The 27431-nt window shown below is 35.7% G+C and overlaps 1 protein-coding gene across 1 annotated transcript in view; it reads right to left on the bottom strand.

Moving 5' to 3' along the window:
• LOC131684465 (odorant receptor coreceptor) overlaps positions 1-27093 on the bottom strand; it is a 39565-nt gene extending 12472 nt beyond the window's left edge. The window contains exons 1-6 of the mRNA XM_058967373.1: positions 26572-27093; positions 11308-11746; positions 11036-11196; positions 10639-10737; positions 10366-10483; positions 9140-9347 (exon numbers count right to left, since the gene is read on the bottom strand). Of these exons, the coding sequence (XP_058823356.1) occupies positions 9140-9347; positions 10366-10483; positions 10639-10737; positions 11036-11196; positions 11308-11746 (1025 nt within the window). The 5' untranslated portion in view covers positions 26572-27093. The remainder of the gene's footprint in view (positions 1-9139; positions 9348-10365; positions 10484-10638; positions 10738-11035; positions 11197-11307; positions 11747-26571) is intronic.
• Between the last annotated feature and the right edge of the window lie 338 nt (positions 27094-27431).

Raw genomic sequence — 27431 nt, 5'->3', positions numbered from 1 at the left:
TCGATTGTAATTGAATCCGACTACAATAACTAAACTAACAATTTTTATATTTTCTCACAAAAATAGACAAACATATGCAGAACTACAGAAATTTCCTATAGTCTATTTTCTGAAAAAATATTAGAATTTGTTCTTTTATGGCATATTCGTTTTTGACAGTGCACTACACCGGTGTAGTCGGTGCTACACTCATTCAAACTTGGGTGTAATCAATGTATCCCTTTCTTTGCACTACACCGGTGAAGCACCAAGAAAAAACGAAAACGCCATTAGATTGTTTGCCGAAATCAATTACAATCGATCTGTACATAGAAAAGTATAGGTCAACGCTTTGAATTCGAAGTTATTTACCAACAAAATTAAATTTCTATACTTCTACGTATTTTTGTCTGTTTTTTGAGAAAATATAAAAATTGTTCGTTCATAAATTGTAACCGAATTCCAATTACAATCGACTAGTGTATAAAGAAGTATAAGTCATCGCTTTGAATTCCAAGTTATTTGCCAATGAAAGGAAATTGCTGTAGTTCTACGTACTTTTGTCTATTTTTTTAGGAAACATAGGAATTTGTTCTTTCAGAAATTGTAACTGCCATCAATTACAATCGATTTGTGTATAAAAAACGCTTTTAATCCACCTAACAGTGTGATGAGACATTTCTTATAACTCTTATCACTCTCTTCGGATATTATATCGTTTGAGAACATTTAGAACATGATGCTTCGCGATGTTTTTGATAACACATACTACATGGGATAGTGGCAGGACTCAGAGAATCGCTCAAATCAGCATAGGACAACATCAGTGCTAGAAATCTCAAACTTAATCAATGGGAAAGCGAAAAAATGGCCCATAAAATAGACATACCAACGAATTATTGTTAATGCTCTGTTAATAAAATAGCTAAATTGTGGTGGGAAAACTGAATTTTTCTAAAAGGGTTATATATTGCACTGAGCCAAAAAAATCTAAATTTTTTTTAATCGATTTGAAGTTTATACTTTACTCAAATTTCCAACGCGACTCCTGATATTACGCTATTTCTGAAGTGCATGCGTGCATAGTTCCAAATTTTACTTCGACATCGACTTTTTCTAAAGGTGACTTCCCAGTAGTATCCTTGATTTGAATTATTATCGCTAATCCTAATGCCAAAGAACAAATAAAAACCTCTCGAAAACGAACCGTTTGGGAAAATCATCATCATTACTGGAATTTTCATTTTCACGAATCTTTTCGATAACCTTCCGTCATTTGCGTCAATGCACTGGGTGCACAGTGCTCTGAAAATCTAGCGAAATCGTCTTAGGGCACCAGCGGGTCTAATTCAGAGCTATCTGCGCGGCGAGTTAAATCTGTAAAGAATACTAAAAATTAATTTCTATTCCATAATTTTCAGTTCAGCAATTCGAGAGATCGTGCTCACCGTAAACCATGAAAAATAGACTACGTTGTGAAGCGATGGTCACTATTTATTAAAAAATCACGGTTAAATAAAAAATAAACTATTAAAAAATTTTAAATAGTTAATAATTTTCGCAAACTTATTAGGAAAAATTGTTTAATAAGCTTTCGTAATATTGTGTAGGAAAAAAGCTGAAAATTTCAGTATTTTCTCTATCATATAAACCCTTAAGTATACCAATTAATTGGTATACGAATTGGAATAGGTTCGCAAAATTTTGGAAGAAGTCTATAAAATATCCCCTTGAAAACTACCTAAAAATTGTTGTAGTTCGATGCAATAAAAAAAATCCCCAAAAATGAAATGAACCTATTAATATGAAACACAGTGAATAATACATACAATAAAGGCCCATTTTTATCAATCTCATGGTGTATTTTAGGATGGCAAAATGGGGACATTGACTAAATCGGGCAATTTTTTTTTATTTATAACAAACTGAAGCTGTTAAAATATTCTTCCCGTCCCTTGATGTAGTCTGATAACTATTTCTGATTATGATGAACTTTTTATTTTTGCATATTTTCATCTCCATGATAAGGAAAACATGCTCAAGAATGGATTTACTCGAATTCAGTCTTGTTCGTCTGCTAGAGCCCATCAAACAAGAAGTTTTAAAATTATACAGAATTAATTTTTCAGAAAATAGTAACAGAGTTCGTGTCTTTAGCGAATTTGTTGAGACTTTATTGTAGTCATGAATTCTGAGAAACTTCACCATAAATACTTCTCGGACGATATACCGTCAAAATTATTTTATCAAATGATGCGCTGTTTAACGTTTCTAAAACTCATCGAAGATACTAAACCTCCGAAATTGGCGGTTACAAAATGATGCTGTCTTGACCTTAAATTACTGTTTTTAAACATTTGACCTATACATATAATTGGTCATACAACAAAAATCAAATACTCATCAAAATCGATCAGAACCTGCTAGAGTCGAACGGCAATCGACATTTTTCATAAATTTCTCTCTACATTCGGAAAGTGTTATCCTCGTTATTAATCATATTACGTTTTCGTCTCAACTCGACGCATTCCCAAAATAAAACCTGTTTTAATCCACCTAGTGGTGCAATTGTGCTTTTCTCATTTGTCCAGACTACGATTCCATGGCTGGTTATGTTCAATACAATGGTGGAAATGAATATTACATGTACAGTACGATTTGCACATACATATAACGGATCGACAGCCACGATCTTGAGATACTATGTGATACTGAAACATCGCTTGAAACCAGCGGCGGATCATGGAGAAAGATCCGGGAGGTCCAGGTCCTGCCGAAAATTTTCAACTTGTTAAGAAATTTTAAACTAGTTTGAATTTTAAAGTAGCAACCCCTCACTGCATACTCCCTCCGGGCCGGTATGATTGACGATTTTTAGAGTGATTGCATAACCTTTCTATATGAGAAAGGCAAAAATGTACCAAAGTCCAAAAAAGTCAATTTTTGTCAAACATCTCAATGTTTCATGCATTTTAAAGTCATTTGGCATCAAAAATACAAATTTGATTTTGAAAATTTTTCATTTCAGTTTATATGGGAATTTGCTGTGTGATTGCACTCTTCACCTCGTAACTCCGAAACCGGAAGTCCAATCAATAAAAAATTCAATTGCAGCCGATGGGAAGGTTGTACCTTTCATTTGAGACTAACTTTGTGCAAATCGGTTCAGCCATCTCTGAGAAACAGAGGTAACATTTTTTTCCACATACACACACCGACATTTTCCGATCTCGACGAACTGTTTCGATTGGCATATGACACTCGGCCCTTCGGGTCGGGATTAGATTGATGAATTTTAGAGTGAATGAGAAAGGCAAAAACATTTTTAGCAAATGTTGAAAGTTATGCATTTTTTTGGTGAGCAGTTCTATGTTTCATAGACATTTAATCAATTTTAACTTTGCTTCCTATTAAATAAAGACCCTTATTACAGTACATCTCTACAAAAACGAGCTCAATTTGAAAATAAATCTGAGGATTATGATTGATTACAGAACTCTGGAATTTTCTATTGGAATGTTTTCAGCAGGAATTTGATATTGATGCTATTAGACAACTGTGAAATGAAGACCAATAGATCAGTTACATATCAGGACCCCATTCCAACAATTTATCAAAAGTCCTCATGATGTTTACAACAACAGGATATCAATGTACGGATCAGATAATTGTTATTGTAATATTGAATTAAATCAGTCTGCATCAATAAATTTTCAACTTCAATCCAAATTTTTTTGGGGGGGGGGGGGGTGTGGTGTTTGTATGGTGTTAAACCCCAAAACCTTCTCTTGGCTACGCCGTTGCTTGGAGTTATTTATTTCGCTTTTCATTTTCCGATATGTTTCAGATCGATCCGATGGTTATAAGTTAGAAAAATTGCAGTCAAAAGGTTCGCGCAAATGAACATTTTTGTACTGATAAGTTATCAAGTTCCTTCCAGACAACTTGGAAGTGTTCGGTGATTATTTCTAGCGGTTGTAGATAGAAAAATGAAATACAAAATTCGTTTTAACGAAATAATGTTTAGCTTATTTCAATGGATTATTACTATATTGAACAATTAATAGGCGACAAAGAGTAATCCACAAACAACAAGCCATAACTTTTAAAGTATTCAAAGTCTTTAGTAAAGTTATTCGCAAAAGTAAGAGCTACAAATTTGCTGAAGGTATCATTTCGATATAATCACTTCCAAGAAAATTTATGAAAATATCTCACTCATAGGGGGATTAATCAGCAACAGCACAATACCAAAAGAAAGGGCATATTAAATTCTCCGAAGATACTATTGACCTAAAATAAGCCGTTTTGGCGTTAATAATAGATTACATGTTTTTGGTCATATTTCTGGCAATGGGAAATGATAAAAATCTTTCGTCCGCATTTAATGTTAAATATCTCTTATGATAATATTCCGATTTCAACAATCTATAGCTTGTTCGAAAGGTATTCATTAAAGCTGTCTAAAAACATATAAATTGTTAATCTATATTTTCAATTTCGGCAGATAATTTGAAAAAAACTGCAACAAGCGCCATTTTTACGCATTCAAACATTCATATCTTGGAAACTCAACATCAGAATCAAAAACAAATTAATAGCGTTCATACTGTTTTTTAGTTCTTTCATTTGAAATTGGTTTGGATAAGATCGGTTCAGCCATTGCTGAGAAACACGAATGAGAATTTGTCCGTTACATACACACAGACACACAGACATTGTCCCAAATCGTTGAGCTGAGTCGATTGGAATATAAGACTCGGCCCTCCGGGCCTCGTAAAAAATCTTGAAAGTTTGAGCGAATTCTATACATTTCTTTTATAAGAAATGTAAAAATGATTAAAAACCCTTGAAATATCACCATTTTGCATCCATGCAAAAATTCTTTAGCAATTTTTTGCATACTCTTTATTTTGGCACAATAATCAGTATGCTTTTAGGTATCTAAAAAAAAAATATAACTAAATAAAAAATCGAAAAAAAAATTTTTTGGTTACTGGCCAAGAATTTGTTCTAGTTACTCCTCTGTGCGTCGCTAAAACGAAAATCAAAAAATCAATATACGTTACAGTAATGCAGCTACAAATGTAATATTTGCATAAAGATCCATCCGTTATGGAGTTTGAACTGATTGTTCTTCCAACTGGATCAGATGACATCGATGGAATCGAAACTGTAGTGTTATCAACCATTTTTGCTTCGACTGTGTATTATATTTGATCAAAAGCCTTAAACATTTTTAATTATCAGAACCTACTATTGGAAAAATAAGTATCGAGTGTTTTTTCGCCATTTTAATACACGGAATTTTGAATGAAGTACGTGCAATTACAACTGCGTGGTGGCAATCGACTCAAGCGCGAACAACCACACCGAATACAAACGAAATAACAACGCCAGCAATGTTCCTCTAGTAAAGGTCTGGACAAGATAAATATGACGTATCAAAACGACCCACACGCCAAAATAAAACAACCTACAGAATAAGTTCTTTTAGTTTAAATTTAGGTACTTTTGAGTTGTGCGTCGCTTTCGCACTTATTAGTGTTGTCAAGAACAAAACGAGAGATTCGACTCAGTCGAGGTTTTCCGTGCAGTAAGGTACTTTTGAGTTGTTTGGGGTATACTCAAAATTAGGTAAATTCAACTTAAATTTAAGTAAAATAAACTCAAGGTTGAGTTATGATTTTTGCCGTAGTTAAATGGAAACTAGCTTCAACAGAGTTTACCTAATTTTACCTTCCTGCACGATACCACGAGGTTGAGTCAAAAGTACTCAATTTTAGGTAGTTTTTCTGTGGCGTACACACTGTTTTACAGTGAACGGCATGTTATTGTTACGGCAAATAGCCTAGAATAAAAATACCGCACGCCAGCATTTAAATCATCCTAGTCGCATTTTCGTTTACTGGGTAATGCAGCCAGCTAAGTGGCGAAGGGTAGCTGAGCTGATAGTGGCATTAGGATGGGTAATAGAAAATTATGTTACGGGTCATAAGCTTTTCTCGTGAATTTTATTTCGATTAAGGTTTAGACAAATCTTTAAATCTGTATTTTAGATAAAAATCTGTAATATGATAATAAAGATTCTGTGTCAACAAATAGTCGAGAAAATCTGTAAAATCCAGAATAATCTGTATATGTGGCAACCCTGGTTACATTTCCGGCTAGCTCAAAAAAGGGTTTCGAGAAAAACGCGGGTAAAGTTGAGAGGCGTTGCGACCGAAGTGAAATTTTGTATATGTATATTTTATTCGATTATCCCAGAAACAATCAAACTCTTCCGATTTAGTCAAATCCTGAAATCCTAAGCGATTTGAAAATATTGAAATATTTACTAATTTCAAATACACCGAAATGCTATGTTTGCCAAAATGAATCTCTATGGCAATATGCACAGGCGTCCCTTTTCTTCACCCTTTTCCACTGATTAACTGTTTATGCAACTGGACTGGATAAACAAATGTCTTCAGAAAGAACACCTCGAAATTACTAGTTTTCGAAAGGATATAGAAAATAAACCTCCGTACTGGTAGGTCGATGGATGCCAAATTCTTCCAAATCTAGTTATTGTCTATTTTTAGTTCATATTAACCCTTTCATGCCCAACTTTTTTCTAGTGCATGTAGGGTTTCAAAACTATTTTTCCTTTAAAACGGTGGGGTCAAGAAACTCGAAAAACCTCTTTTCATAAATGTAGGTGCTTTCCTTGCAGTGCTAGAAGCTGCTCAATTTTTACCTTCCAATGCTCACTACAATTCTCCTAGAATATTTACAATAGTCCAACTGCGTGGAAAACGTAGCCCAAAATAGTCTAAATTGATCAGTTTTATCAGTTTTCACTAATATTGCAACATAACGAAGTTATATGAAAAATTCATTTTCCGTCGTCAAAGTAAACGGTCCCTGGCAGCACTGCTCCATCGGAGTTCAATCAGACTAATTGCAATAACTTCAGTTCTAGAGCTGATCCTTGTAACCTTTAATACTCAAATGAAAGCCAATAGTCACATTTATTAGCCTTACTTGTTTTTGTGAGCAAACCTTGCCTTAATCATAAGTTATAGCTGTTTAAAAACGTTGTTGTCCACAAACAACATGGGCATGAATGGGTTAAGGCAAAATAACAGCAATTGAGTTCTTGTCGCCCGGTCTCACGAACACTTCTGCAGCTTCCTGGTTGAAAACAATCCCATTTGATTTTGCCGTCTTTGTTTATTATTTCCACCAGCTAGTGATGTAGTGTTTGTGTCATGTGCCGTGTACGTACATGAGCCGTAGAAAAGTCTATAGCCGCAATAAATAATTTTGGCCAGGATTCGACCCAAGTTACTCCTCTGTGCAGCGATCGATACTTACACTGTTAGTGTAAAAAAAATAGAGACCTTCGCGTTTGGCAACGGTGCGTACTGCGATGAACGTTATTGTATTGAGAATTGCATAAAGCATGTGCGTAAACCAAAATATGCCGTTACATGGTGTCATCTCTTCTTTACAAAATTAATTTAGACCGTTACGCAAATACGGTAAGGCTCCGTATATTGAACCACATTTGCCAATCCTGCATGTAGTACTATAAATTACCCTCAAACTGATTTTTAAGAAAATCTTTCGGAAGCAACGTAGCAAAATGCAGTTTCTATTTCAAGCGGAGCTGTCGAAAATGGGCACTAACCAAACACTATACTTTTATGAAATTCAAAAAAATATAAGTTCACTGCTGATTCGACTCTAATATCATTTGAACTCACGTGCGCCAAGAGGGGGGGGGGGGGTCAGGAAGTCTATTTTTGCTCAAATTTCTACCTAACTATTAAGCTGGATGTGGGTGGAAATTGAAAAATTAAAAATGCTTGTTCGATCAAAACATAATTTTAATGTCTAATATATTCATTACCGTTATTATATAACTTACTGATAGAAGCGAAAATTGGCAAATATATTAATTTATTAACAGAGAATTTGAACTAAAATGGCAGCGCGTACGATATTAAGCCTGTTCTAATGACCCTGCCACTTCTAGTTTTCTGATCTGTTTACTTCACATCTTTGCTCTCACTTAAGTACTATGGCTCTAATTTTCATAACTTTCCCTACCCAGTAATCTCTAGCTTATTGAATGTCGTTAAAATGTAAAAAAGAAAATGTGACTAACATAGTCGAAATAAAAAAGGAAAAAAGTAAAATGGCAAATAAATTCAATTTTCTATTGGTGTACAGACAAAAAATTAAAATAAAGTTTTTAGGCATCTCCAATAAAAAGATATTTTGTGGTATGCACATTATGGCTAGAATGGATCTTTAATAAAATGTTTAATAACTTAAATACAAGATAGAATGTAGCGCTTTATGTTGAAGGTTGATCCACTGTTTATGGTCACCCGTCAAGTTAAGTACGACATTCAAGGATGCTCCCTGAGGATTACATTGCAGTGTCTTCTGTAATCTTTTGCGCGGAGTGAATTGATAAAATCCACGCTGGATTCCGCCAAATAGCCACAGCAGTACGACGAAACATCAGTACCGCCCTGTCACGAAGCGTCACTCAAGGAAAAAATCAAAACTCAAATTTAAACTGAAGGCCTACTTGCAACTTTACTTTTGAATTGTATATGGTTCGATTCCGGTTTCGGATACGAAATTTTGATACGACTGAGTAGTACCATAGTATCAAAATAATTCAAACCTTTAATATGCGTTGTTTTGCATTTTAAATATTGTAAGTGGGTAGAACTGATGGTCAAAGTAATCTATGTCAAATCAGAAAGTCGAACCTGAGACCAGAGGTTTGAGACTTAGTTTGGCTCTAAACACTTAAAATCAAATGACAATCTTCAATATTGATTTTAATTCTTCTATATTGGTGCCGGCAATTTAATGGACATTGCCAAATTTAAATTAAACATTCATGGATGGAGGAGAACGGCGTAATTAGACCGCTAGGTGCATTAAAACAGATTGTTTGAACTCAAATATCTTTTGCGTTTTTATATAGTTAACTAGACATGTACTCTACATTTATTATTCAATAATATAGAAATATTTTAATTAAGAGTATGTGATAAGGCAAACAATTTCCAAACATTGTTTCACGGTAGATCCATTGGTAAAAATAGCCTTATATGAAAACTTTCGTAATAAATTACAACCATATACTAACCTGACAACGTGTTTATGCCGCTCTACCCAGTACTTGATTGCACTCCGTACCATCATTTCCTGTTTGCGAGTCAGTCCATTGGGGTTCCCATTCATACCATTTTCACCGAAAGTCTGCAACGTCGACGGTGCCCGAAACTGAGCTCCCCAGTCCGCTTTTGAGCTATAAACACCACTCAAATCAAAATCCTTGGTGTCGGGATCTTTCTCTGCAAAAAGAAAGTTGGAATGAAAAATCTTAAAAGAAATTATTTTGGACATGTCGGAGGCATCGATCCCGGTTCCTCTCGCATGCTAAGCAGACTCTCTACTATTTGAGCTGCACCCCCTTGGGCTCAGCAGAGTTGGCAGAGTATCCTTGCACATAAGTTTTTCAGTGTTGAGTTGGTGACCGAATTTTCTATTGCAACTTTTGCTTCATGCTCTTTCACAGTCTATGTATATACCAACCCACAGTACGTCGCGAGCGTAAAACTATGTCTATGCAGTGCTCGCCTTTGGTTGTACGTGGACATATTTATTTTGTCTATGTCTAGTGAACCGGGGACTTAATCGTCGGAGACGCCACCAAATGAATAGAGAAAGAGGGAAAAAGTTGGATCGCAAATGGGCCAGAAATGTGGTCTGCACTGTCTGCACGTACAACGGCGGAATGTCCTGATGGCGGACAGCGGTGTTCGATGATCGAGATTTTCTTTAAATTTACGAATTAAGCAGATGAGTGTTGGCACATTGGCGCATACTGTAACGAATGGCCTTAACAGGGCCGCAGAGAATTGCGTCAGACCACAGGCTATATGTAAGTTGTTTCGATTGAGAGTTTTTGGTATATTTGGTTTCGCCTAAAGCCGGGAGTTTTATTGATTTGATTTAGTCCAACGTACAACGGATAAACCCCCATCTAAACAGATTAAGCTTTTAAAACTATCTTCCTCCGTACCGTCCATCCCACTTGAACACAAACTTTATTTTAGTCAGTCAACCTGCTACCAACAGACGGGCCAGTTGACAACTTCGTATGGCTACTGGTCGGAATCCAATCATCCACAAAATGCACGAAGGTCTCTACCATTCCGTACAGCTTTGGGTGGGGTAGGTCTATTTTTAAACAAACGTTCTTTTTCCCCTCATATATACGTACTAGCTTCAACAGCTGCCACCGCAGGATTTGTACCATGGTGGATTTTGCCGTTGACCCGCCGGTCGCTGTCCTGTCGTCGGACTTACCTTCATTTAAGATCAGTTCCGATTTAGAGCCAGCGGAAATGGCACGGAACAATGCAGCCGAGTTCGGTCGATAGGTGTCCAGTGAGGCCGACAGTTCCATGAGCGGACGCATTATACCCTGTTGTACCATGGGAGGAAACAGAAAGAAAATGAAAACGAGAAATAGCGCGAGAAATTTATCGTTGAAATGATGAATTATGAAGATTGAAATTAATTTGTTCCCGCCGGGTGGGTCGAGTTGAACGGAACCGAGCCATGACCGGGTCCCTTTACCTTCAGATGTTGCAGTTGTTCACAGGCAAAGAGCAGCCACGAGCAGAACAGAACGTCGGCGAGGTTGGCCTGACACATCGAGAAGAGCAGAAAATAACCCTGTCGGAAGGAAATGGAAATTAAATCATGAAAAAAAATCTGTTTAAAGGGGCTGCAATAACCACGACGATGGCAGCGGGTGAAAGAGTCGCAGATTTACCAGCCTGGTTATTCATGCATACCATTCGAGAACCGCCGATTGCGGTTCATAAAAAACGACGCGACGGTGCCAGCTATTTTAAATTACATCCGCATCGCAAAGTGCTCGGGAGTATTCGAGAGCACACTTGTTACTGATGCAAATCAGGGTCGATAAAAATGAATCTCGCTGTTATTTGAACGCTTTTTTTACACTTGCCTGGTAGAAAAATGAGAACACGTATGCCACCCCACCCATGGCATCCCACGGGTACCAAGACTTGATGGGCAACCTTGGTATTTCCACGGTGTAGGTTTCGTTGGTTTCCTTATCCAGCACATTTTTCACGCTGTCGCCAAAAAACGTAATCGTAATCCAAGCTGAAACATATGAATTGCGCACGAATAAAAGCAATGGAAATAAATGGAACTGTAATTAATCAAGTTTTCGCTCGGCGCCTTAGACTTTGCAAAACTTTGAAACCAACCTACCTACAACTGAAAGCATCGTGGTCGCCATCACCATGACAAGCAGCTTTCGCATTTTCGCCAGCGCAATCGAGTGATATCGGGCATCGGATTCGGCGAACAGCGGATGGGCGTTCGGTTGATTCCAGACGCCCAGAGTTCGGTAAAAGTTTTCCGAGTTGATGGCAAAGTAGATAAATTTCGTCACCGAGTGGGTGAAAAACAGGGTGGTAATGGTGTTCGCCGTCAGCTCATTCACGTCGTCCGTATTCAGCACCAGGTTGATGACGATGGCAAAGAATTGCATTAGAATCATCGAGAGATTCCACCAGGAGTACAACTTGCGGATGAATATCGGCCCGGTGATATAGCGGAACAGAAAATGCCCGAAGCCCTGCATCAAGCGGATGTTCGGCATCAGGTCCGCCACCAGACCGGCGTACTTGGTCGGTTGAACGTTCATCTGGTGCGAGAAGGAAAGCAATCAATTAGGTTTGGTTAAATCAGTGCTCGAAATAGTATGCTTCTATAATTAGTGTATCCATGCAAGAGAAATAGGAACAATATTAGATACAATTTACTAACTACGTATAATTGCCGTTGGCTTTAATGCTCTAAAATAACGTTTCAATGCCATTGCGGCAGTATGAATAGAGTCATTTCTGAGCGGTGTTCTACTTTAAATCATTATTAAAAGTAGGGGAAACCGGGGCTAGTTAACGGTTGGGGTAAGTTGGAGGAATCTCCTTTTCTCCGTTTCTATTAGACATATAGCGCTACCTCTCGCTGTGTACCTCATGTTATGTGAAACCCATTATCGAATGTGTTTTTGTTACAAAACATTTTGTTTTGTATAAGTTGTGAGCGATATTGTGTTTTCGAGCATACCAATTTATATTCCGAATACACCCAGGTTTTACGCGGGGGATACGTACCGCGTAAAATACACCACGTAACAAAACCGCGTTAATTGGAAAATCCGCGTAAAAAAACCGCGTTAATTGGAAAATCCGCGTAAAAAAATTGCGTTAATTCGAAAATCCTCGCAAAAAAAACTCAGCAAAACACTTAGAATATTTTTGGAAGTTTTTTTTGCGCGGATTTCGCAATTAACACGGTTTTTGCAAAAATATTCTAAGTCCTTTTGAATGCAAAAGACTTAGAAGATTTTCGGAAAGATGGAAGAGACGGGTCTGGAAGATTCCTCATGGCCCGCACCCCAACAATATGGGTATTTTCGGAATGGTCTTGAAGAGTAGGTTCCAGAAATTGATTTTTGACGCCATTTTGAAATCAAAGATGGCGACTTCCGGTTTAGCGAAATTTGCTTTAACGCAATCAATATGGGTATTTTCCAAATGGTCTCGAGGAGTAGGTACCAGAAATTGATTTTTGAAGTAATTTTGAAATCAAAGATGGCGACTTCCGGTTTAGCGAAATTCGCTATAACCCAATCAATATGGGTATTTTTGGAATGGTCTTGACGAGTAGATGCCAGAAATAAATAAATCTGCTCCTTCCTCGCAAGGTTTTCCATGAAAATTTATTTTTGGCGCCATTTTTAAATCCCAAATGGCGGCTCCCGGTTTCGCGAGATTCTCTACAACTTAATCAACATGAGTATTTTCGGAATGGTTTTGACGAGTAACGGACAAACGTCGATGTTTGCCGTCATTTTAAAATTCTAGATGGCGACTTCCGGTTTACCGAAATTCTCGAATGAAAAATTTGGGCAATCATCTAAATCACCCTCAAATATAAGATCTAATCATAAACCAACAAAATGCAAAATATTTTTATGTGTTCATCCAGGAAAGTGCGGAGAGAATGGAAGAGAGAAAGAGAGAAGAAAGAGATGTATGTGGTGTGAGTTGGGGGTTTGAATTTATTCAAATTAAACATATTACTTAAATTTAAGTAAATTCAACTGTTTAATTAAAACTATTTGTACTACAACTTCAACTTCCAAAAATACCAATATTGATTGGGTTATAGCGAATTTCGCGAAATCGGAAATCGCCATCTTGGATTTAAAAATGGCGTCAAAAATCAATTTTTGGAACCTACTCGTTAAGATCATTCCAAAAACACTCATATTGACTGGGTTATAGTGAATGTGGCTAACCCGGAAGTCGCCATCTTGGAATTCAAAATTCTTTGTCTACTACTTGTCAAGATCATTCCGAAAATACCCATATTGATTGGGTTATAGCGAATTTCGCTAAACCAGAAGTCGCCACCTTGGATTTCAAAATGGCGCCAAACAGAAATTTCTGGTACCTACTCTTCAAGACCATTCCGACAATACCCATATTTAGTGGTGTGCGCCGCCATGCCACGCCGCCGCCGCCGGTACTTTTTGTCATACGCCGACTTGTCGGCGGCGCGCCGCTGCCGAAAATTTTCTCGCCGATATTTATCACGCCGTTATTTTTTGCGCGAATGAAACTTCTCAACGCGTGCATTTTAACGTGAACAAGACAACCTGTTCTGCTATTAGTTAACTATAAAATACCATTTGACATTTCGATCTCCCACCTTTTTCATGATAGTTCTATAAACCCAGAAAGTCGAACAAGCGCTTGTCAGACTTCATTAGTATTTGTGTCGTAGATAGCGTATTAAGCTATTGTCGCCGGGTCTCACGAACACCAATGCAGTATCTTGGTCGAAAACAATCCTTTTTGATTTTACCATCTTTGTTTATTATTTTCAGCCACGTTTTGATATAGGGTGATGTGCCTATTACGGCAGTAGAGCCTATTGTGACCCTATTTCGTACCCCTTGGTTTCGAACCAAGCATATGAGATAATGACACTATCGATTTGGCTAAAATAGGTGAGAAAAAATAAGCTCAAGTTATATTCTTTATTTGTTGTGCACATATGGTCAAGGCTTCTGTCTGTCACGTTACATTTTTACGCATATTTCATAAGATAAGTCAGCAAAAAAAAAATAAAATCAGATTCTATCCCAATTGCACATTATCAAGGTCACTAAACCGCACATTTTTTCTACATAAAGTTATTTTCTAACATGAGCGGTTTTCGTGTTATTGTCATTTTAATACGTCTGTCACGTTACACAATTTTCGCAGTGAGTTTGGAGGTTGTCCGACTAAATTGAAAAAGTCTGTTCCGTTGGCCCCCAAATTTGCATGAAAACAGTTTTAAGTTGAAGTTTGGAAAACAAGGAAGAGTTTGAAGTATAGTTTTCCTGAAGAAAAACTTTGTTTTCGATTTTATGGAGTATTCTCAATGATCTGTCACGTTACAACCAGAATCTGTCACGTTACAGTTCTATATTTTTATTACAGCAAGCATATCGAGACAGTCGTGCACAAATCATCCACGATCTGGGAACTGCGTATTAACGGAAAATTTCATGTTTATTTAGAAAAACATATTGGTTTTGTTGAACAAACATGAATAACTTATGAAAAGGTCGCAATTTCACGAAGTAATATATTATGTCGAAAAAAAAATCTAAAATAACTTGAAAACATCTGCATTTTGAAGCACAATTTTTCATGAGAATTTTGAATTGAAAAACCATTTTGAAATAATTTCTATAACTAAATTGTTTAAAGAAAAAAAATTAAATTAAAATAAAAAAATTAAAATTTTAAAATTAAAAGAATTTTTGAAATATGTTAAAAACTTTTATTGTTATTTTCGCTACAATGCAATTATATTATATTTTTTATTTGCAATTAAATTTTAAACGTGTTATGTTTTTGCGTTTGGTATCTGTGAGTTATTTATTAAAAGGGCATATTTTCACTACTAGATATTTTTGTTGAAGAAAAAAATCTAAATATTTCAGAAAAAATTTCGTAGGAGCATTTTTCTTCGAAATTATATTTAGTATTAGTATTGTATAAGAAAATTATATTTATGACTGGCAAATACTAAGAAATTTAGAAGCATACTTGAAGTTGAAAATGCTTCCTTACTAATAACTTCCTAATAATGTAGTTACAGTTTCTTCAGTTTTTAGGATTTCGTTAACAAAAAAAATCATTGTTTTTTTGTAATTGTATTTTTAACATTTTTTTGTTTTCTTATTCAAAAATTTCATCAAAAAATATTTACAAGGAAGAATTGATTCCCTAGAACTCGCTATCATATAGTTTTGCTGCACCAATGACGATTTTCGAACAATATATTTTGAAAGTAGTGCATTCATATCTAATACGCCCTTTTTAAATATTAATCTTGAATAATTATTTTTTTAATAATGCAAAATACCAAGTCTCTCATAAAGATGAAACGTAAAAGGTTTCATCAGAATCGTAGATGGTCACCATTTTTGACGTAATTGAATCAAACTTGATGGAATTGCTTCGCAGCAGAAAACATCTGTCACGTTACATAAGAGCAAATGTGATTTCTCAAAAATGAATAAAACTTTAAGGTTTTCACAATACAATTTCAAAAGGTAGACTTAAAGTAATAATAAAAAATATAGGTTAGACATTGTATGCATGCTTTTTGTGTGGTCCACAAAACTTTTTCGAATTTTTGATCTGTCACGTTACAAGTTATATGGTTTCCATTACTTCACAATTGAAAATATTCATTTATCCATATTCATCTCAATTTTTCAAGCAATATCATCACATTTAAATTCGACTATGATGGAAAAATGTAGTTCCAGGCAAAAAGTTGAAAATATGGATTTTGTGTACATTTTTATCTCCTTACGGACTTTTAGTCATTTTCAGGTCATGCAAGTAGCATCAACAAACTTTTATAGATGACAGACATGAAATTTTTTTCTGGGCTCACCATTTATATTTTTTAATATTAGATGTTATATACATACGGAAAACAATCAGTTTGACGTAAAATTTGATAAAAAAAAAATTTCGCGAGTGGTTGCCATTTTCGGAGCCTTGACCATATGTATTTAGAACTATCCTCTAAATCCAACTTTTAATTAAAACAAAATCACCTTATTGAAATATCTACTAATCCGCCTCACTCACGTAGTGAACCGAAACTGGATGCAACGGCGCTTAGCAAAATAAACACATACGAGCCAGCATTTACCGCCTCATATCTCGTTATTCCGGCACAAATACACTAAACATTGCACTGATACATACCTTTATTTTAGCTGGAGAACCTTTTTACGATAATTTCACTTTAAAATCACTCGTCAAACACTAGAATAGGCCTAATGTTATAATAGGATAAAACTAAATACGGTGGTTCCTATTATTGGCATGTTTTGCTGATACACAATCAAAACCAACTTTTTGCATCCATCATACAGAAAAGAATCACCAGTGCGGCCAAACCAAAACATGAACTTGTAAATATAATGTAATGCAATTTCAGGTATAAGTAATCAATTATTTCAAGTTATTCAACTAATTGTTGATTGCAGATATTTTATTTTCATCTACATATACAATTTGGATCGGGAGAAAGCAATGTGTGATGTGAAACTTGTCATTCCAGTTGCTAACCTTCGAATGGTTTTTTTTTTCTGCGTGCGCAATTCTGGGCGCTCTTCTACTAACAGCTGATGAGTTTCATTGATGTGCGTGATGTTTACGTTGGTTTTGATCGGCTGCAAATAGCAGAATGATTCGTTTTACAAATCACGCTTTGGCGTCCTTGATCTGGATACATAGTTAGAATCGACGCAAATGGAATATGAGGCATAGCGTTTCAACTAGATTGTTTTTCGATGAGGTGGAAATGGGCACACCCATGAGGCGATAATTGGATCGTTGCGGTGGGAATAGATGCACAGAATGGAACATTTATTTTCATTTATGCTGAAAATTGAGGCAATACTGCTAAATAAGCATTATATAGATGTTTAAGAAACAGTACACTGATACTTTATTCTGAGAAAGGTTATGGATAATATGGCTTCTTTTAAAGTTATTCAAAAAATAGTGCGACCCTCTCCCTAATGGTGCCAAAATAGGCTCATCACCCTAGTTTTTGTGTTGTATATCGTGTACGTACTTCACCCGTAGAAAAGTCTCTATGGTAGAAGCAAGGAATCTCATTTCTGTTGGAGCCAGGGCCGGCGGAAAGCGTGGGTAGTATGGGTAGTACTACCCATACCGAAAATAACCGAGTGGGTAATTATCCACTCGAAATTTTAAACCATTTCAAAAAATTTAGATGCGCAACGCATGTATCTCGCACTACACATGTTTGAAAACATCGATGTACCACAATTCCATTTGCATAAACGAACGTGATTTAATGTGAATCTAATGTAAGCGTGTGCATTGCGAAAAGGGAAAAATCGTTACTAATGGACCCCTCACCCTATGCTTTCTACCCACTCGGGCGTAAAGTTTTTCGCCGCCCCTGGTTGGAGCAAATGAGTGAGGAGTTTCAAAAAAAGAGATAACAGCAGTTGTGGTCAACCATTGATTTCAGATAGCTAAGAAGGTTGTATATGTGTTGCCTTTCTGTTGTGTGAGGAAAACTATCGTGTGATTTACTTCAGCTGTTTTTATTAGATTGAAGTATTCATTACGTGCTGTGCGTATCAGATATTGCGTCAAGTTTTCAAATTTTGGTGCGTTCTGTTATTATGAACGTGTAGGAAATTGCCATATAAGAAATACAAGAAAGTGCCATGGAGTTACATTTAAATAATATTAACATAATGCACCTTGCTGTCAACACTTCAAACGGGGCAGCCAAAAAAGTGATGCGTGGGAGTATTTTGTAGTTTACTGTTCACTATGCGTTGCAGAAGCCAAGGAAAAACTTTGCTTTACAGTAAAAATCGAAGGATCGGAGGAAGATACTGATGATTTAGTGGACCTAAATCCAAGCGCCAGGAATTTCTTTGGGCGGTGAGTCATACTTTATTTATTCAATGTGTATAGGAAGTAGAATTCTGAATTTCTAAACTTTATTCGATGTTATATACTCACAATATTCACATTTTTTCGTTCGCTAACATTTTCATATTTTCAAAGAAAATTAGAGCAAACCCATGTTCGTCACAAGCTAAGAATGCACAGTAAGTATAGTGTTGCAACAGCTCTACAAAATTTATAAATTCCTAAGCTGAGTTGTGAACATTTACAACCAGGGCTAAAATTTGAGGACGTAGTTTTTTATGGATAAATGCTCAAAAGTGTCTCGTCTGATTTAATTGAACAAATTGACCTGATTTTAAACATACTAAAGACATTTTTTCAAAGTTCATCGGCTATTTCAAATTATTGTTTCGCGTCAATTTATGATTTTACCGTCAATTTAGTTTTCTACCTATGTTTCTCGCATCGCAACATCTACTAACAATAAAGTCTTCGGCGAAGGAACATCATTGCTTGCATTGGTTGTCAAACACTCCAACGTTGTTGAAACAACCTATTCGATCATTCAGCAGGAATGTCAAGCGTATTTTGCCACACACCAAAAAATAATGAAATTTAAACGACATGTAAATCAATACGAATGTAAATATACAAAGATTGAATCAAAAATTTGATTGAAAATTACGTTAAAATCAATGTACTTAATTGGAGTATCAAAAAGCATACAATTTTTCACTTTTATTTGTGTAATATTACATGTCATTCATTTTACAGCAATATTCGAGTAAAAATTCATTGAAGTGCATTGGTTTTCCGTTTAAAGAAACTGTACTTTTCAATCCACGTGTAAAATTACAATAAAATTTGTTGAAGAAAGCACGACATGTCGTGTGTATTTGTGGTTGAAGCTTATTTTACATTTATATTCATGCTCCAAATATGTGCATGAAAATAAACTTAAAATTACAAAATATTTTTTTTTCTGTGCGCTGTACATGCAAATCACATTGTTGGCGATGATATTCTGCTGTTTTGGAAGGAGCGTCGTTTACAATTTCCTTGATGGTTATCAGTGGCGTAGCCAGGGGGGGGATGGGGTTAAACCCCCCCCCCCCCCAAACCAAAATTAATTGGATTGAAAAAAAATTGATGCTGACGAATTTAATTTAATATTCCACAAAATATTTTTGGAAAAATTATTTACGTATTTATTAACGTATTTTTTTAGATTGCGTAGAGTTTAGACAACAATTCAATATGGTTAACAACAAGAATAACATTTCAGAAGCTAATTGAAAGCTGATGTAATTTTGTCTCTAGCAGGTCAGGATCGGTTTTATGAGCATTGGATTTTTGTTGTATTATCAACTATATGAATAGCCTCTTAGCAGGATGTAATGAATGGCGTACTAAAATTTTGTGTGCTACGTACTAGTACTGTAAGTTGTGAGGTTGACTAATGAAGAAAAGTAAAATTAATGCTCGATAAATTTTTAACGGTCACGATCACATTCATTCGAAACTGCCAAATTTCGATGTTAAGTAACATTGAAGAATTTCAAAACGTAAAACGGTTCATCTGCTGATAGAATAATTTTGACGGTTAATCCTCCTAGAAGTAATTATAGACAAGAATTACTCTTCAACCAAATTTGGGTCGAGACTTAATGTCTCCAGCAAAGTTTTCGAAAGTGCTATTTCAAACAACTTTGCCAAAGACGTAAATATCCCACATATTCAGAGTATCGAAATATAGTAGTAGAAAACCTTTACAACAAGCTATTCTGAAATTACTGTATTTGATAAATCTCTTCTGCGGTAATTAAATAATAAATTCACATTGCGTTCAAGGTGCCTTTGAGGCTTACAAAAAAAATAAGGGAACTGGATATAAAACAAATAATTCCCAGATATTAAAAGGACTCAAAAACACAAAGAGTGATTCCATTTTCAGGAGCTAGCATCAATTCGGCGCACGCTTAGTCCACCCACCAAGTTAGTGTCGGATTCTGATGAGATGAAGTCGAAACGCAAGTTTCAGTTCCATCCATCCATAATTTAGTTATAGGTTTTGTGTTCTCAACTCGCAATGATTGTTTCAAACAATTTTATCCGTAGCGCAGAAAAAAATAGTTTTCACCTAAATTTTTCTTCACTAAGAAGAAATATAGCAGGCCCAGTCCATTTAAATCCCTATATGTTGAATTCACGTAGCCTTCATATTTTCAACAAAATTGTTTGAAATGACATTATCAAAGCTTTGCTGAAGGCACCATGTTTCTTAATATTTTTGAAAAATTTATTCACCATAATTACCTCTATGAGAGTTAATCACTAAAATTTCTACATCAAAGCAGACGCTGTTTTATGTTGATAACTTCCCGAAGTTGTTAAGCCTTCAAAGTCAAGGATTATTATATTAGGTGATCTTGAACGTTGAAAATTTTTTAGATCATCCCACTTTAAAAGATCGCAATTTTTGACTTCATTGACATATTATACAAGAAAATAATCTATAGACGTTTGAAAACTGTTCCATGTTGATCCTTCTTGTTTGTAGACTGGAATGACATCTGATAGACTACTTATGTTTTTGAGTTTTCAATAATTTATCAAACTCATTAAATTTTAGCATTTTTTCAAAAAATTTGCGATTTTCATCAAAACCCCTTTCCAAACCAAATTTCTGGCTACGCCACTGATGGTTATCAACACTCGCCAGGAAAACTCTTTGCATTCCGGCCACTAGCACACCAAGCGAGCGGGTGTTCAACGTTGCTGGATTAACTATTAATGCCCGGAGAGCAGCAACTCATCCGAGTAATGTGGACAAAACTATTTTCATTCATGATTATTATGAAACCTGTAAGCCAGAAATAAAATAAGAACATTGTCACAAGATATATGTATGCTCAAAAACTTGCATTGAATTTTTTAAAATACAAATTCCGAAATTTGCGACTGTTTATTAACTTTAACATGAGCCCTATATGACAGAAGGTTGAGAATCGCATTGTGAAAGAAAAGGTGCACGAAATGGTTCCGCGTAAATTTAAGGTTTTTGTTTGTTTGGTTTGAACATTGGCATTTGAATGGACCAACTCGAGTGCAGTTAATACGTCATATATCGTGTATTAACAATGTAATAATCGTATCCGGAATCAAGCTAAATATGTTGAAAAGTTCCTTGAGAATATGTAGTTATGTGAATAGGATGACAATGTATACTCATACAGTAATTTTATTATTCCCCAACTGTGTTTCCTCTTAACACGAATGTTTTCACGAAATAATATCAATATAATCATTATCTAATATGTATTATTGATCAATTAATGCCTAGATTTCTTAAGCCAGTTGCATCTTTGAAATGTAAATTGAACTCGTGATTATTTTCAAATCAACATTAAATTTTCAATTTTCAAATTCAGTCAGCTTTCGTCAAAAAAATTGGCTAATAAAAAATTAGAAAAAAAAACTCTTACGCTGATCCACGCCGCCGTCGATGCTGCCGAATGTCACAAACGGCGCGACGCCGCCAACGCCGCTGCCGCCGTCCTGAAATGACCCCTACGCCGCCGCCGATCAAAAATACGTCGGCGCACATGTCTACCCATATTGCATGGGTTGTAGGGAATTTCCGCTAAACCGGATGTCGCCATCTTGGATTTCAAAATGGCGTCAAACATAAATTTCTAGCACCTACTTGTCAATACCATTCCGAAAATACCCATATTAATTGGGTTATAGTGAATTTCGCTAAACCGGAAGTCGCCATTTTTTATTTCAAAATTGCGTCAAAAATCAATTTCTAGTACCTACTCTTCAAGACCATTCCGAAAATACCCATATTGCTTGGGTTATAGCGAATTTCGCTAAACCGGAAGTCGCCATCTTTGATTTAAAAATTACGTCAAAAATCAATTTCTGGCACCTACTCTTCAAGACAATTCCGAAAATACCCATATTGTTGGGGTGCGGGCCATATGGACTCTTCCAGACCCGTCTCTTCCATCTTTCCGAATATCTTCTAAGTCTTTTGCATTCAAAAGGACTTAGAATATTATTTGCAAAAACCGTGTTAATGGCGAAATCCGCGCAAAATAAAAACTGCCAAAATTTTTCTAAGTTCTTTGCATTTAAAAGGACTTAGAAATTTTTTTCAGAAAAAAGTCTAAGTCTTTTGCATTCAAAAGGACTTAGAATATTTTTGTAAAAACCGCGTTAATTGGAAAATCCGCGTAAAAAAACTGCGTTAATTGGAAAATCCGCGTAAAAAACCTCGTAAAAAACCGCTCAAAAAACAGCGTATAAAAACCTTTGTGTAATTATATTTTTCGATAGTGCGTGAAACGAGCTTTCAATGTTCGTACAGATATTACATCTATCCACGAACAAAAGTTATTTTTAAACAGTTTAAAAGCGCTCGGTAGAGATAGAAGTGTTTATTGCCAGTCCGAGTGGTGTATTGCTATAAAGAATAGTGCTAATCCGCGTTCAAGGCTGTCTTTCCCTTCTTTTGTGTTTCTGTTTCTGAGTACCGTTACCCGGCCAGTGACCAGTGCAGCTTCTAGTAAGCCGTCTAGATACCGTTATACACACAGTTAAGTACAGGTATTTTATGCGTTTCCCCTTCTTGGTTCTCATTCTAACGTGCACTTGGCAATAGGCTCGTGCAAAAATAACTTCCCGTGACGGCAGCTCATCTCAAGGTGTGATGGACGTCGAAAGAAAATCGGCTCCCCGACTCAAAGTATATCCAAGCTCGGCCACCGGGCCATTCGTGATCTTCTTTCGGACCAAAGATAAAAAGTGTTTGAATCTGTTGCATTAAAACACTCGGGCAGGCAATTGGTGAGGGAACAAATAAACAAAACTGGCTCATTCAATGAGTTTCAACGTCGCAAATGCTTAGTGTGGAAGTTTACCGTGACTTAACTTTTTGTCGGTTCCGACAGCATGAAGTAAAAAGTTACTTTACGCTTGTCTGGACATGCCGTAGACTCAGGTGATTCGCATTTCTAATGCCAAACGATCTTGACTTCTACGGTAGCAGACAAAAAGTTAAGTCGCCGGTGAGCTCTAAGCTTGCATATATGATCCTTCCACGCTTTTATAAACTTTCTCCCTTCAACTCCTTGCTCTCCCTTGAGTACTATGGCTCTAAATATTGAAAAATATACTTCACCTTCCAGTCCCTTGCTAATTAAATGCCGTAACACCTGTTGCCCAATTCTAAACCATTCTGGCAACTTTCTTAGGTTCTTAAGAAACCTCAGAAACAAATTCCAGCTTTGAAGGAAGGTGACCACATACTTCTTACAAACGAAGAAAAAGTTCAAAAACTTGCTCAGCAGTTTGAAAGCGTCCATAATTTTAATCTCAACGTTGTGAGTCCTATTGAAACATTTCAAATCAAGTATTGTCTCTAGATGATATTGTTGAAACAAACTATCATGAAAAAGTTAAAAAATATGAAAGCTCTAGGTTACGAAGGAATTTTCAACATTCTTCTTAAAAACCTTCCCGAAATCACCATTAGTTACTTGGTCAAAATATTCAACAAATGTTTTGAATTAGCATACTTCCCTGAAAGATGGAAAAATGCCAAGATTATTCCTATTTTAAAGCCAGATAAAAACCCAGCAGAAGAATTTAGCTATCGACCAATTAGCTTACTCTCTTCTATTAGTAAATTATTTTAAAAAATCATCCTAACTAGAATGATGTCACATATCAATTCTATTTTTCTTCCTGAGCAGTTTGGATTTCGTATTGGACATTCAACTACTCATCAACTTGTAAGAGTAACTAACATGATAAAGGCAAATCGTCGCTGTTGTGCTATATTATGACAAGCGCCATTTTGCACATTTCGAGAAAAACGATTTTTAAAGTTTGAGATTGAATATCTTGGAATTGGTAAATAGTAGAAACAATTCAGAGAATACAATTGATGCTTCTGTCTATTCTGTATTAATCTCTCAAATATATTACGAGTTTTTGCTAAACATGTAAACAAAAGTCGCACTCATACGTGTCATAGGTGTGTATTGATGACAAAATTTGTATGGCGTGTCATAATCGTGCTTGGAAAATTTTCCATAGAAAAAAATCAATTATTAACTTTTATTTATATCTTTGGCTTTATTTGGTCTATAAACAATCGGTGAGATGCATTTCAAAGGAAATGAATCTGGGAAACTAGAAAAATATTAGTTTTTGGATACAGTGTTGCCAAATATTCTATATTTCCAGTATAAAACTAAAATTGCTTTTTCTCACATTTCGTGTATTTTTATTTTGAAAATGATTTTATCATTGTGTTTCTCAGACATTTTTACATAGAAAAACATCTAATCCATCAAGATAACTTGTGCCAATGTCCAGACACAGTCATTTTAAGTAAATATCACAGAATTTCTCAGCACGTTTCTCGCTATATCTCAATAACCAAGTAGGATGTCAAAATTCCGAAAACGCCATTTGGTAGAGATTTTTTAGACCAACAATATTTAACTCAGTTTACTCCAAAATGGCATTTGTCATAAGATAGCACAACAGCACGAAATATCTCAGAGGGCTATTCCACTGGAGTTGCTCTTCTAGACATCGAAAAAGCTGTCGACAGTGTTTGGCACAAAGGTTTAATTGCCAAAATGTGGGATTTCAATTTTCCATTTTACATAATAAATATAATTAAAAATTATCTTACTAACCGTACCCTACAGGTTTCTTATCAGAATTGTAAATCTAATAAGCTACCCGTTAAAGCAGGCGTCCCTCAAGGATCAAGCGTCGCACCAATACTATACAATACTTTTACCTCTGATCTTCCAAATCTACCTACAGGCTGTAAAAAGTCACTTTTCTGTGATGATACTAGCATCTCAGCCACTGGTAGGAGTTTTCGTATTATCTGCAGTCGACTGCAACGAAGCTTAAATATTTTCAATGATTACCTGAAAAAATGAAAAAATTTCCACTAATGCGGCAAAAACATAATTAATTGTGTTTTCGCATAAGCCAAGAGCTTCTTCTCTTAAACCAAATAATAACCATATTATTAAATTTAATGGTTTGAATTTAACGTGGTCAGATCAATTTAAATACTTGGGTTTAATTTACGATAAAAAAACTCACTTTTAAGGATCACATTGTACGAATCCAAACCAAATGCAACAAATATATAAAATGTTTATACCTTCTTATAAACAGGAATTCTAGGCTCTGCCTAAAGAACAAACTATTAATTTATTAAAAAAAAATTGACCGGCAATGCTATATGCAGTGCCAATCTGGGCAAGTTGTTGTGCTACTAGGAAGATAACGCTTCAAAGAATTCAGAATAAAATTCTGAAAACGATTTTGAAGCGTCCTCCCTGGTTTAGCACAAACGAGTTGCACAGACTCGCAAACATAGAAATATTAGAAATTATGACGAACAGTATTATAAGCAACTGCCGACAAAAATCGTTGCAATCACCAATTGCAACGATTAGCTCTCTTTATAGTTTTTTAAGTTAGTTTATAAGATTTGTTTAGCTCCTTATTCACATGACAAGTAGGTTTAAAACTTCCTACTGCAAAAATCACTTAACTGCGAAAGCATTTTATATCTTAATAACTATTTACCGAATCATGTAAACAATAGGGATGAAAAGTCACCACTTGTGGCTGAACACCCAATATACTAAATTAGAAATGTAATGCAAACAAAATAATATAATGAAAAAGAAAATAATAAAAAAATATAAATAAAAAAATATAAAACAAAAAAATGGCGCCTTTAACGATTAAAAAAATAAAAAGAAATTAGAAAAATATACTTTTTGTAACAGACTGAAGCTTTCCTGTTTCAGTGAGTTTGGAACAATCTGAAACAGTTGCAGTCACTCTTGGCTTGCCTCAAGGGAGTGTATTGTCACCTGTTTAATACAATATTTCCTCATTCAAATATCCCACTCAATATGGATCAGTAGCTTCTGGCTCAAATGGCACGTTCCCCATGTTGATCGGAGATTTGTGCCTTCAATATGGATGGGTGCATAAAATATCAATTTTTGGGTGATTTCGTAGTTAGTGATGATAAATTCAGAGGCAGCGAAAGTGAACCAGAATCCACTTTACTACTAGTTTTACTAGCCGTAAAACTATCGCAGTCAACAAAATGTAATAATGTTACCATAAAAGGTTAGTACCAGAATCAGTATCGACTGCTCTAGCTAAAATCTTGGGTCCACAGCCAAATGATACACACAAAGTTTAACTGATACAAACAAATAATAAGATTGGAGAGTTTTTACCGTTTTACGTTGATATAGTCTAGTGAGTAATAGTCAGTATATATTAGCGTTAATTATTGTATTATTACCTGAGAGGTACCAGAATATGCCAAATTGCGTTTTTTTTATCATGTGCCTTACAAAAAATGTTTTCGAATCAGTAGTGGTTGAATGTTATCAAAGCTTTTACCAACCTTGCTTGGTTAAGACGAATAACTTTTCCAATCTCAGAAAATGAAACGATGATAATCTTCTGTCCGGTTTTGCAGAAGTTCAGTCCAGCTCACAGAATTTTTGCCTGGATATATCCAATTTTTTGCGACACCTTTGTATTCTTCACACAATCCTTACCAAGATGCACACAAAAAGTTTTTCGCAAAACTTTAGCACTTCCGGTGCGCTTACAAACACATCACATGCAGCACGAAGAAATCTCGTGAATGCATCAGTTTTCTTTCTGGCTGCAACCAACCACTGAACGGTTGGATAAAATGTGCTACTTTTAGTTACCGGTTTGGTATCAAAATCTTTGCGAAGGAATTTCCATTCACTGTGATTCCCTTCCTATCATCCCGCTTACATTTTCGTGCTCTTACTTGTAATCTGTCACGGCAGTGAGTAATGTTTTTTTTTGTCCAACCACAAGCAATAAAGAATGCAAATCACAAAAAATAATCAGATTTTTCAATCTTCCCGAAACTACACGTCTTTCGAGCAGGACGTGTTCTAATCAATTGACGGTTTGTTCCGAGACAAGGTCTTCAAGCAATCATCGAACACGAGGACACTTGTCCTTGGTACGAGTACGTGGCCACACGTTCTGTGTACAGTTCTAAAAAACTATGTAAACTTGATACCTCACTATTGATTGGTTGATTCCTTACCACGAACCAACAATTAGAAAAAAGGTAAGCCAAGAAGCAGCTGTTGTTCCTTTATAAAACAGGATGAAAATTTCCCACCAGCTCATCTAAGCTATGAAAATTTAATATCCTGCTTTGCACCCTCGCCTTTATACACTGGGAAAAAAACGGAGACTCAAACATAAAGTCGC

This window comes from Topomyia yanbarensis, chromosome 2, assembly GCF_030247195.1.
Source record: "Topomyia yanbarensis strain Yona2022 chromosome 2, ASM3024719v1, whole genome shotgun sequence".
In the NCBI taxonomy this organism is placed as follows: domain Eukaryota; kingdom Metazoa; phylum Arthropoda; class Insecta; order Diptera; family Culicidae; genus Topomyia; species Topomyia yanbarensis.
The sequence above is the reverse complement of the archived record's forward strand: the minus strand, read 5'-3'. Positions and strand labels throughout refer to the sequence as shown.